This window comes from Fulmarus glacialis, unplaced genomic scaffold (assembly GCF_000690835.1).
Source record: "Fulmarus glacialis isolate BGI_N327 unplaced genomic scaffold, ASM69083v1 scaffold9255, whole genome shotgun sequence".
NCBI classification, from domain to species: Eukaryota; Metazoa; Chordata; class Aves; order Procellariiformes; family Procellariidae; genus Fulmarus; species Fulmarus glacialis.
This window is the reverse complement of record NW_009214888.1, coordinates 865-13,318: the sequence shown is the minus strand read 5'-3', so window position 1 is coordinate 13,318 and position 12,454 is coordinate 865. Positions and strand designations below refer to the sequence as shown.

Here is a 12,454-nt window from a genome sequence, read left to right as displayed (position 1 = left end):
ATACTCAATAACGTCAACAATACTTTTAGTTGTTATCTAGATCTGTGTGCCATTAAAAAAACAAAAAAAGTTGTGCTGAAATTCTCCATCGAAGTACATTAAACTGATAAAGGAGAAATATCTGGAGGATAATAAAAAAAACTTCAAAGAATGAGGAATCTTACAAATATGGATAGGTATGAGGATTCTCCAAGGGGGAATTAATGAAAAAGACTTTCTAAATAGCAAACAAACTCTGCCCTAACATCATGAGAAGTTCTAACAGAGCAGGGGTGCTTTACATTTGTCCTATGCACCCCTGCAAGCAGGATAGAAGGGGAGTGTGGTATAACCTCTAAGTACACTGAGGGCATCAAGTCTTGCTTAGGTCCACCTTGCTCGTGCTACCAGCACCCCAGGGAGTATCTGTACATGTGGATGAATAAACCTACCTTTCTACTGTGAGCTATATAGGTATCAGCCCCTTCAGAAACAGAGCTATGATAGCAGTGCCACACTAGTTGTGCTGAGAGTTTGAGGTGTACTAGCTCAAACAATGCAGCATACACACACTCTATGTAACTACCTACACACAGCATCCAGAGTAGTGCAAAACTAGAGCAAATTCATTGTGATCCACACTCAGATATGTGTGATGTCAGGGAAAAAAAAACCTCATCTTCTCTTGCGCATCTGAATTCCTTTGATAAAATGACCTCTGGCAAACAGATACTGTCTTAACACAGACAACAGTTATACCCACAGTATCAGCTGGTTTGTACATTCATGTCTCAGCAATGCAATGCTTTATAAAAGCTTCTACAAGAAAGTTTTCTAGAGGAATAATTTCATTTTCTGTACTCTAATTTCAGATCTAGCTCTCAGCATGAGAAAGACCAATAAAATCTGTCTGAAATACATTATTACGTATTACTTATGATCCACTTATGTTCTCATGGTGCCATGAGTCATAAAGTGAAGTAATTTATTATTATCTCTCTACTTACTAATTCTTAACAGGAAGAAGGGAAAAATACATAGCTAATCTTCCTTCTACTTTTTCTCCTGGTTTTATTTCATTTCTCAGAATCGGTACATGCTCAGGTACCTGCTTTCCCATCTATACCTATAAATATCCAGATTAGAAGGAAACAGTTCACTAGAAAGGCATGTTGCCATACATACTTTGTTACCGACAGCATAAAATGCTAGGCTGCATTATATAAGCCTCAGAAGAGGTACAAAAGGCTTCTTTCAAAGTGTTCTGTCAATATATTTCAATTCACAACTCAAATTATTACTTACAGCTTTTCTCTTTGTCTCTCAATTTGCTGCTCCCAAATGGGGTAAGTCCTACTCTTCTCTCCCCTGCACAAGTTCCAGTGCCTATCAGTGGCTTTCACGAGCTAATTCTATTCAATTATGCTGCAAAAAAACCCATATATTCTATTACTTCTCTGCCTATTTAGGCCCACTGAAGGATTTCATATGCTCTAAAGCTAAGAACAAAGCCAAGGAAAATGGAAGGGAGATTAGGACTTCCCAGTAACAGTGACAACCAGCTGTTGGATCAATTCAGCTGAAACACATTCTGTGCTCCTAAACAGGATGCCTCTAAACAAGTATTCTCTCCTCAAAGAACCAGGCTTTACTAGGATGAGAAAAAGACTTCAGACACTTTTTGATACAATATATTTGGTAAGTTTGTGGTCAGGGAAAAAGGAGCATACAATTACATCAACTCAAGTCTTGTTAGAAAGAACAGCACTGAAAATATTATGTATTTATATTATTGCTAAACCTTACTGCTTAACTTCACACATGATATTGAGCTCCCCCGGTTTCTAACAGGCCCTGTAATGAAGTGATGAGTAGAATTGGCCAAATAGTTTAGTTTTTTGTAAATTTTTATGAACACGGATTCTTCCATGAAAATGCTCACATTATTTTAATGAAATATTCTTTAAAAAGTGGTATCTCTTGTCACATTTTGTTAGATCCTACTGGAAGCACTAATACTCAATTAAGATTTGAAATAATTAATGAAAAGAACAAATACGTACAGAAATACTGAATACAACATTTCTGAGAACATGCACTAGTTCAGCTTTCAAAAAAAGTTTGACCAGTGGTAAGGCTGACAAATTATTTAAATTACACAATATTAAAATATTCTTAGCTATCAGCTTCACAGATCATTCTTTTTTTTCTTGTTTATCTTCTTAATGATCATTGGTCTGCTCTTGTTGGTTACTGTTATCTTCAACAAGACTTTTAAGACGTGACAAATGGTGTAAAGCCCTAGATAGGAAAAATGAAGACTTTAACAACAGTGTATAAATCACTACTTACATTTAACACAAAATTATGTTGATTTCTTACAAACAGCTTAACAGTCTGAATGGTATTATATACAGTTTACATCTCTATGTCTAACTCTTCCACTTACTCTGTTTTAGAGATTATAAAATACACTAAGATGTTTTTTTGAAAAGATAAAACACTTTTTGGAACTGAAATTTTAAATACGTCTTCTCAAATACGGGTGCTCACACAAACACACAGTTTCTATTAAATTGTTATGGAATTGATGTTTAACACAGGATGTTAAACTGCAAAACATTATGTTATAAAATAGCATATCAATACTGAAAGTTACTGTATTTTTTTAAATTAAAAAATCTTTTAATTTTACATTGCAATATAAAACTATACTGCAACACTGAGTTTGTTCAAACAAATGTTCTACATAATAGAACCCTGTTTTCCATTCTGCCTTTTCTCAAACTTATTATTTCTTTAGTTACTTATAACTGTTTAGTGGGACTCTGTTGATTTCATTAATGAAACATGTTTTCTAGCAATTATTTTCTCCACTGTAGTGAAAAAAAGTAAGAAAATATTTTGTCCCATATTACAAACTTCTCCAAATCTGATTATTTTAAGGTCGATCTATGTGTAGCAATAATTAATCTATTGATATAGATGAAATACAAATGTTCATTTACAGAGCACATCTCTGCATCCATTCATTAGATATTTCTCTGCTCCATGAAGTGCCATGTTTTTAATTATTCTTATTATTCTTAACGAAGTTTTCATATCACATGACAACTCTCTCCCCTAATTTATCATTCCTTTTCCACACTTTCTGAAAATGGTGAAAAGTCAGAAAACCTGTGGTCACTTACTTCTGAATAGAATTAGTAAGAGGGATTATCTCACTGTCACACAGTTTTAATTCAGCCTCTGCTTTTTCAGAAAGCTTAAAAAAAAACAAACAAAAATATTAACTGAGGGAAGGAAATGTAGCTGAGTATGACAGAAAACATGGGATTTTTCTAGCACATTGCATTGGAAAGTATTGCCAACAACTTTTTAGCATCATAAAGTAATTCAGGTTGGGAAGGACCTCAGGAGGCAGGCTTCTGCTCAAAGCAGAAGTTACAGCAGGTTGCTCAGGGCAGTCATATCTTGAAAACCTCCAAGGATGGAGACTGCACAACCTCTCTTGAACAACTTGTTCCAGTGCTTGGCTGTCGTCAGGGTTAAAAAGTTTCTCCCAGTGTCCAGTGTGAACCTCCTGTTTCAATTTATGCCTGTTTCTCATCCTTCCACCATGCACCACCATGAAGACCCTAGCTCCATCTTCTTGATACCCTCCTCATAGGTGCAAGAAGACTTCTATTAGGTTCCCCAAAACTACTTCTCCAGCCTGAACAAGCCCAGTTCTCTCAGCTCCCCACCATAAACAAGTGCTGTAGCCCCCTAACCACCTAGGTGCCCCTCCACCAGCTTACTGATGTCTCTCCTGAAGTGAGAGACACCTGGATGCCCTAAACCTGGATGCAGTATTATAAATGTGGTCTAATAAGTGCTGAGGGATAAAGAGGGACAATCAGTTCTCCTGATCCATTGATTGTGCTCCTGTCCTTCTAGCCCCGGCCCTGCTGATCCTCCTTTGCTGCCAGGGCACACAGTTGGCTCCTGTTCATCTTGTACCTACCAAGACCTCTTGGGCATTTTCAACAGAGCAGCTCCCTAGCCAGGCAGTCCCCGGCCTGTATTGCTGCAAGGGTTTCTTCCTTCCCAGGTGCAAGGCCTTGCATTTGCCCCTGTTGAATTTCACAAGGTTCCTGTCGGCCCATTCCCCCAGCCTGCCTGAGCCGGGTATATATGGAGCATTTCATTCACTACTGAGTATAGGACACAGAGTTTAAAAACTGTATGCAAGCAACATTATGAAAGAGGTAAAAAGAGATAATAAAGTCTTATGAAATAATTTTGAAACAAAAGTGCCAACTCACTGATGCCAAAGGAGACAGGGATAGAGCACTTGAGAATGTCTGGCTTTTTAAAAGTTTGGCACATGCCCCTGAAAGCCTAGAATTAATGGGGATATTATCAAAAGACAACTTTTCCAGAACACAGCTATTGCTAGAGCAGCAGAGGAGAGCAGAGTCTACTTCTTCAGGCAGGATTGCCTGAAATGTCGCCATCTCCTGGCCTACAAGGACTGCTTTCTGCAGCACCGCTGAGGCCACTGTCGAGTTACTGACCTGCCACACAGTGCCCCTGCAAACAGGAGAGTCTGCAGTGTAATGTAACACAGAGCCTCCAATTTGCAACAGCAGCAAGACACAGGGGATTTAGGGCACAGCACATATGCTCCTGATGCTAACTGGTTTCAATCTGCTCACAGTGCTCTTTCTAAGATGACTGGAAACCAAGTCTATAAAAGGACTAACAATTTTTGTCAGAAATGTACACGCAGATAGAATTTGACAAGATACAACATAAGGAAACTGGCTACTCACTTCTTCAAACTCTTCTTTTTGCTCAGCAGTTTCATTCTGGCTCAAACTTCCTTGAATTGCTTGAAGTTTAAACAACATTAGCTTCAAAGCTTCAAGGGGCCTGTGATGATGACCTCCAGAAAGACTATTTTCCTAAACCAAAATCCAAAGAATTTGTTGATCTTGCAGTGTACTGCAGTGCAGATAAAACAAAACGAACAACTTCTGAAGCTTCCCTGAAACAAGTTAAAGGCTGACCTCTGTGAGTGTTTCCCTCTATCTATTCTTTAAAGGTCTATTTATAAATTGTACATGTATGATGCTCCACTGGTTCATCTTAATTTATGCCACTGTATGGTCAGTGAAATCACTGTAAATACATACCTTATTAGGAAGACGTGAAGCAACACAGAAAGGCCTCGGCCCTGGCTTGTGTAAAATAATTCAAGAATATTAAGACTGTCAGTCCTTGTAATGCTATGACAGCAGCGCTGGAACATGTTTCAACATTTCCTAACTGACAGAGCCAGTAAAATTCGTTAATGATAAACATAGATTTATTCATATAATTAGCATCTATATGATATCTGCTCATTCTATAATCAAAAAAGCAAATTAACTCAAGGTGACAAAAATTTGTGGATAATCTAGAAATACTTATGCCTAGAAATGTCTGATGATCTAGCAGAACCAAGAGAACAGGAAGCATGACAGATGAAATACAGTGAAGCACCATTCATCAGACAGAATAATTTGAATTACTCAGGCACACCGTTAGGTTCTGTGTCAATTAACTCCTTAGGGAAACAGAAGTATGTGTATGTGGAAAAACTTAAAGGGTAATGCTCTGTTTACTCTAAGATGGGAAAACAGAATCTTAGAGCAGTTACGATTCAAGGACAACAAGGCAGAAAGTAAATGAAACATACCAGTACATAAATTAATAGTATGCCTTTCAACAGAATACTCAGTGCTCAGGGCTCAGTGCTCATCTCCCTAGCTGAGAAAAGGATGAAGGATTCATACAATCAAAATTAAAGACTGAACAATATTAAGACTGCCAAGAAGGTGATTAATATGTAAGAATGAGAATAAAATAATGAATAATCAAAAGAGTAAATTCAATCCATGATCCAATTCCAGGGCAACAGCATAAATAATAAGAAATATATTACTTAACTTAACCTCTTGAACTTGACTCATACCCAACAGTACATCAGCCAGGCTAGGAAATTAGTAGTATTTAATACATGAATAACAAAAAAATTTCTTCCTTTACTCGAGGCAGGAAAATTATTATTTAAACAAAACATGAAGTGTAAAAGTCAAACTTGTACTAAGCAAAGCATTTTATAGTTAGATGCTTTCTTAATCATAATTGTGACCAAGGGTTAGATTATAGGATTTAATAACTGTATGAATTCATCATGCTCGAATACGACTGAACTACTGCAGTTAGACTTTCTACTTTATATATTATAGAAGAAGAAAAACCAATTTACAGGTATTCCCCCTTCTAATATTTACCAGCCTTACATATTTTGGGCAGTCACTGAAATAAATACTCAATTTTACTGACCTTATTTTTGTCATTTAAACAGTCTTCCAAGAACTTATGTATGATATCTGCCTTGGGGAATGGTAGAGCATTCTCCATGTCCTCACAGCACACAGGCACTGGTGGTTTGCTAAACCAACATTACACATGCAATGGAGAATAACAACAGGTTTATAAACTAAAAGAATTGTTTTAGGATATAGTCATTATGATGAAACCAGATGTACTGCATCAATGCAACACCAAGGGGGCACTGAGTAGTCCTGTCAGCACTTTGGTGTATGTGTGAGAAACACACAACTGTTTTTCCCAGTTTTGCCAGCATAATCAAAACCTGGGTAACCACAAAAATCAACTAAACAAAAAAGGCAAGGTAAGGACTTCTTAGCTATAATTTATTACACATGGGTGTTTTTCTTACACCAGGTACTTCTCCATTAATATTCAACATCTAAAGAAAAATAGTACCCTCTGCTTACTGACTTCTAGTTCTTCTACAGTCTCTAAGGTATTTTAATTTAAAGCTAGTAGTCTCATAGAAACAGATAGTAATGAAACCTGATTTCCAGGATGTTCTCCTATGTTGGTATTCTGGTGGCTAGCAGGAGACTAGATTAGTGTCTCTCTCAATGGGAGCATGAATAGTACTGTTTCTATTCTCATGTGCAAAAATGCTGCAGTTGGAGACTTCTACTCACCTGTTAATATTGCTAAAATTAACCAATAGTTCAAAATCTTCTAGGGTAAAGACAACACCCAGAACCACATACACCTAGCTGCTTCTTAAAAACTGTAGGAAACTGTAGGAAATTCTAGTATTGATTTTTACTATTCTTTGATCCTGTGAAATAACCTTTCAGTTCCTAAACTGAAATTTCACTTTCAGACTGCTCCAAAACTTCCCAAGGCCACATTGCTTTTTTTAACAAGTTAAAAAAACCAAGTATTAAAAACACTATTAACTTGTTTTTCATAAACTATTAATCACAATATGTCAATTTAAGTTCCATTAAATAATTTTTCTCTTGAAATAAATATTTCTTATATATCATTGATATACAAAGATATTACTAAAAGGCAACAATAAGTAATATTGATAGCACTCTTTGCAAGTCAATGAAAAAGGGAAAGCAGTGCACCAATATCCTGATCTTGAAATAGCAAACATTTAGCAGTAGCAAGAAATCTAATAGTAAATCCTTTCTTTATGTACATGCCACATCACCATTACTTATAATCTATATACAAAAGCAATTAAGTGCATTATGCATTTTCATGAACAAATTATTCCAAAAGATATGTTTACTTACAAAGCACCTGGAGCATTTTCCCATGATCTTTCTGCTCCTAGTATATCTGTTGTAGAAGGACTGCCATCATTTTCCAGAGTATTTGACAAATCTTCAGTTGAACTCTCCAGACCTTTGTCAGCCTTCAAGGCAAGTAGCTCAAGCTGGTCTTCTAAAAAAGAAGGACACAATGTGTTAAATCCTCTTCAAGGGCATTATTTCCATTTTTAATTTTATGTAATACTCAAAGAAAATTACTACAGACAAATTAGCACTGGAAATATTTTACAGAGAGTACAGCCCCAATACAACTTCTTCGGTTATCTCGGTATGGCAGTATGGCATGTAAATCATCAGTACCAGATGGATCTGCAAGGTTCTAGCCAGGAGAGTATTTAAAGTAGTCAAGCGTTTCTTTTCCTAACTTATGTAAAACAAGTATCATATGCAGGATTCAAGATTATTTAATGTTTTTAATCTGCTTTCATGCTATAGAAAATATAATTAATATTAATTCACAATGCAACATTAAATATTACTTATTAATACTGTAAGTTATTAGGTTAATTTTCTTATTATTTTGTACAGCTTCTTTTACAGACACCTGGGAGAGAAATCATGCAAACATATACATGCAAATCACACATACAATCACATACAGGACTCACATTTAAAAAAGGTGGAGATAAGCACTCAAAATGACAGACACAATTCTCAATTTTTTTTTTTTTATACCTAGCCTGTTCATGATTGGTAAAATTTTGTGTGTAAAAAAAGATATAACCTCATATTTAAAGTTCATCATGTATACACATTAGAAAGGTATTTGCAGACATTTGCATATCTGGCATTTTGTCACTTTGAATTCACAACATAAACAACATTTTAACTTAGTTTTTATATATAACCTCTTGGAAAAAGGAAGAGATCAATATTCATGCTTTGCATAACAAAAAAAATATTCTTCTTTTTAAATGAATAAACTTAGACAGAAGTGAAGGTAATTAACACTTCGAAACATTAATCTCTCATATCAAAGCAAATCTTGCTGATATTTCATAATACAAAGATGGTGCTTCACCATGGGAGCGTCACCTCCCCGCTTCTGAAGAGCGATGGCCTGCTGCAAAGAGTAGCTACATGAGAGATTCCCAAGGAAAGTCTTTACAAAACTGAAGGCACTGGATAGCCTAAGTATATGGGTTACAAATATCTCCTGTGGACTGTGTAAAGTAGAGAAAAAGACGACACGATAAATGGTATTTCTTACCAATTTGACAGGTTCATTTACACTATGTTTAAGAATCTCTCTCCCCCAAGGTTACACTTCATATAATTTAATTTAATACTTGAAATTCTATTAAAATATTCATGGAATTACTGTAATTATCTGGCAGTAAGGTACTAAATATGCTACTGTAATAAATACTTTGCTGTAAAACGAATGCTTAAATATTGATTTATATATGAAAACTTACAGTATAAAAGCTGTTTAACTTAGTCAACTACTAGTAAGTGCTTTGAGTCATTTGTCAAAGATGGACGCGAATAAATCTACTGTAGAGTGCAGTCAGACTAGCATGGCTAGAGAGTGTTGGTTTAAAAAATGTACATGTCTTTATACACATGCCCTCAAAATTAAAAAAACAAGCTATATGAAATATAGTTACCTCTGAATGGCTTTTTGGTGTGTCTTGAAAACGAGTTATCAAATTGGAAGCATGCATCTGGATTGTCACAGTTGTAACTTTCTTGTACTTTGTTATCCCCTCTTAGATCCAGGCAACCATTTTGTTCAAAAAAATTAGAACTGTCTTTATCTACAGAGTGTCTTTTTTTCAGGATCTCGTAAGTTTGTGAAGAGGAAGCTTTGCCTTGTATATTAAAATTTTGACCATCGCTTTCTTTAGTTGAATCAGAAACAAGGTTGTAACTCTTAAGCCAGACTGGGTAGTGAAAATTGGGAATACTACTTATCCCTGATACACTTAAGTCAGACTTCTGACTGGTAAGCCACCTTGGATAATTCTTAACAGGAAAAGTGTTAGAGTTCTCTTCAAAAGACAAGGGTCTCGAACTTCCTTTAGAGGAGACAGAATCGTACCTATCAGATATATACCCATTGCATTCCTTTTTGCTGAAGTCTTTGTGTGGATTCTGGTGAGCAACAGCTTTCCCATTCTCCTGGAGACTGAAACAGCTTTCAGTATCGAGTGGTGAGGTTTGGTAAGGGCAGAAAGATGTTTTAAGTGACCGCCTGTTCCACTCACTACTTTGATGCCTTCGTTTAAAAGGAGTACGCTGGACAAATGGCAGTGATCCATCTGCTGGAAATGCTAATAGATCATCCGTCGCAAGACTAATCAAGTCTGGGTCACACTCAGTCTGCCTTCTACAGGGTGAAGCAAGAGAACCCAGTCCTATGTGCTGATTAAAATCATCCAATACTGAAAAACAAAGATTTTTACAGGAATTGCTAAATTTCAAGCATACCAAAATGATACATTTGTAAAATTTAACATGAAGTAATAATTTAAAGCTGAAATATATTCTTTTACCAGGGGGTACTGAATTACAGTTCTTGCAAGAGTGGTTCCGTTTCTAATCAGAATCTTGATAAAAACCTTACCAGTCAAAAGTTACCCCTCCTTTCATAGTACACAACATTTACAGCTTTGAGTATTTTCTTTAGTTTTTTTATTTAAGAGAAACAAGATTTCAATATTCTACAGTCCATTTTTAGTTGCACATTCAGAATTGTGTATTTTGCAGATACATCCTTAGTATTTCAGTCCTACTAGCAACACTTCCTCTAGACAATAATGTTAGGGATGACCTTCCCCATATTGAAATTGAGCACATTTACTAGAGAAAAAGATGGCTAAAAGAAACAGCTTGCAAGGCAAGTAGCCAGATAACAGGCTTATAGACCCATTTTGTGATTCTATAGAAACTTGCATGCTGTATAAGATTTGACTTGGCAGTTTTTCAGGGAAAAATTACAGCATTAAATCCTCTTTTTTTTTTTTTACTGAAACTATAAAGCACTTTGATTCACAAAAATGTTTTCCTCAGCTACTACCTGGAAGCTATTTCTTCCTCACTTTCACTGTAATATCAGTAAGTGAAATCTGTTTATTACAGGCTATTATAACATACAAAACATACATGCAGACTAGCTAATACGTGAATGGAGCTAATGAGACTTCTGCGAAGAACAGCAACAGAGAAATTTCAGAGTAAAATATGAGCAGATGACATTTTTCATACAACAGTTTCTCATTTTTAGTGATAATCAGAGTGCTTATTTTTCTTTGGCAAGTCAGTTAAACTTAAGTAGAAGATGGTTTCTACTAGGAAAATATAAACTGAAAGCTAAACACAGCTAAAAACCAGCTGTCTTGATAAGAGAAAGAAAGAAAAGGTGTGAAGCTAGAGGAAGGTTATAGGCTATGGTGAAGAAAAACAATAAACCCTGAATAATACAATATGCTACCATAATTGTCCATGCCAAGCATCCTTTTTCAGGTACAAAGTTTGCCTGTACTTAGGACTTTGTTATTTTAGATGTAAGGGACAAGGCATTTGCAGTATAAATTAGCTCAAGCACAGTTAGATCTTCTCATTAAATTCATATAATCAATTAAGTATTTATTTATTCAAGCTAACTAATAATGACAAAAGCCAATTAAAACCCATATACATTACCCTGTCAGATTAGGCTTCAGACCCAAAACTACATTCCATAAAAATCAATGGATAAGGGACAAATTTTGTTCTAAGACAAAGCAGTGTTTAAGGGAACTCCTTCAATTAATTAGATTCTGATGTTACTTACTCTAGAAAGGAAACAGATTTTTTTCCAAGACTCAGGTTTAAGCAATGATTTACACTGTCTTTAGCATATCTTCACATATAGAAAACACAATTTCTATTCCATACTCTGGAATTTATTATTGCATCTATGAGTGTGGTCATGAATTCTCACCAATCCACCAAGCATTTACAAAAAAGCATTGCAGAGAATGATAAATATTCCTAGCCATGACCAAGCATCATTTACTATACCGTAAAGACTTGCAAGCTGTGCAGGGAATAGTCCATCAACAAAACACATGGTGTGCGACAAGGAGTTGCAATACCATTGGCAATGAAAAGAAAAAAACAACAACAACAACAAAAAATCAACAAACACCAAAACTTATTAAAAGACATATTTGCAGAAGACATACCATGTTTTACTTTGGCATGATGCTTTGAAAACTCAACTTGTTTGGGAGTGCTTTGACATATGCAGATTTTTCCAGTGCTTATTTCTGAAGATGTGAGACTTCGATCAAAATCTTCAATATAAGCCTCCAGAGCCTCAGATGCAGAGCTGTAAAGCTTGTCCTTGTAGTGAATCAAATTGTCTGAATATGGATTATTGCTGTCAATGCTATCACTTGTTAAAAGAGAAGATATTGTTGAATCAGGAGAGCAGGTAGTGCTTTCTTTTATTGAGCTTGTCATGATTTTTATCCAGGTTTCCATTAGAATCTTCACTCATCTTTTTAATCAATCTAAATGGAAAAAGAAAAAAAACTGCAAGTGATCATCTGCACCGAAATGTCTTCTCATAAACTGTAACGTATTTAGGATTTTTTACTTTTGCTATGTAATTTTATTATTCTCCTAAAAATTACTGTTTAGCTATTCAACTTGCTGCTTTTCAAAGAAGTTTGTCATATATATTCGCCACCCCTAGCAAAGTAAAAGGCAGAAAATAAAGGCTCTGGAAAAAGAGATAACAACAGGGAAAACTTCTTGTATATTGAAACTCTGGTAGTGGA

General features: G+C 35.6%; 1 protein-coding gene across 1 annotated transcript; it reads right to left on the bottom strand.

The window, feature by feature from the left end:
- Positions 1-2,201: 2,201 nt before the first annotated feature.
- Positions 2,202-12,155, bottom strand: LOC104077484 (chromosome unknown open reading frame, human C18orf54). The gene is made up of 7 exons (XM_009578739.1): positions 11,855-12,155; positions 9,293-10,069; positions 7,644-7,794; positions 6,355-6,463; positions 4,797-4,928; positions 3,171-3,244; positions 2,202-2,280 (listed from the first exon to the last, which is right to left on the bottom strand). The coding sequence occupies exons 1-7, from the start codon at positions 12,153-12,155 to the stop codon at positions 2,202-2,204; spliced, it is 1,623 nt and encodes a 540-aa protein (XP_009577034.1).
- Positions 12,156-12,454: the final 299 nt, after the last annotated feature.

Coding starts and splice junctions, on each gene's coding strand:
- LOC104077484 (XM_009578739.1), bottom strand. CDS start 12,155: ATGGAAACCTGGATAAAAATCATGACAAGCTCAATAAAAGAAAGCACT. Junction 4,929..6,354: donor GTTTAAATGACAAAAATAAG/GTCAGTAAAATT, acceptor ATTTTGGTTTAG/GAAAATAGTCTTTCTGGAGG. Junction 3,245..4,796: donor AAAAAGAAGAGTTTGAAGAA/GTGAGTAGCCAG, acceptor TTTTTTTTTAAG/CTTTCTGAAAAAGCAGAGGC.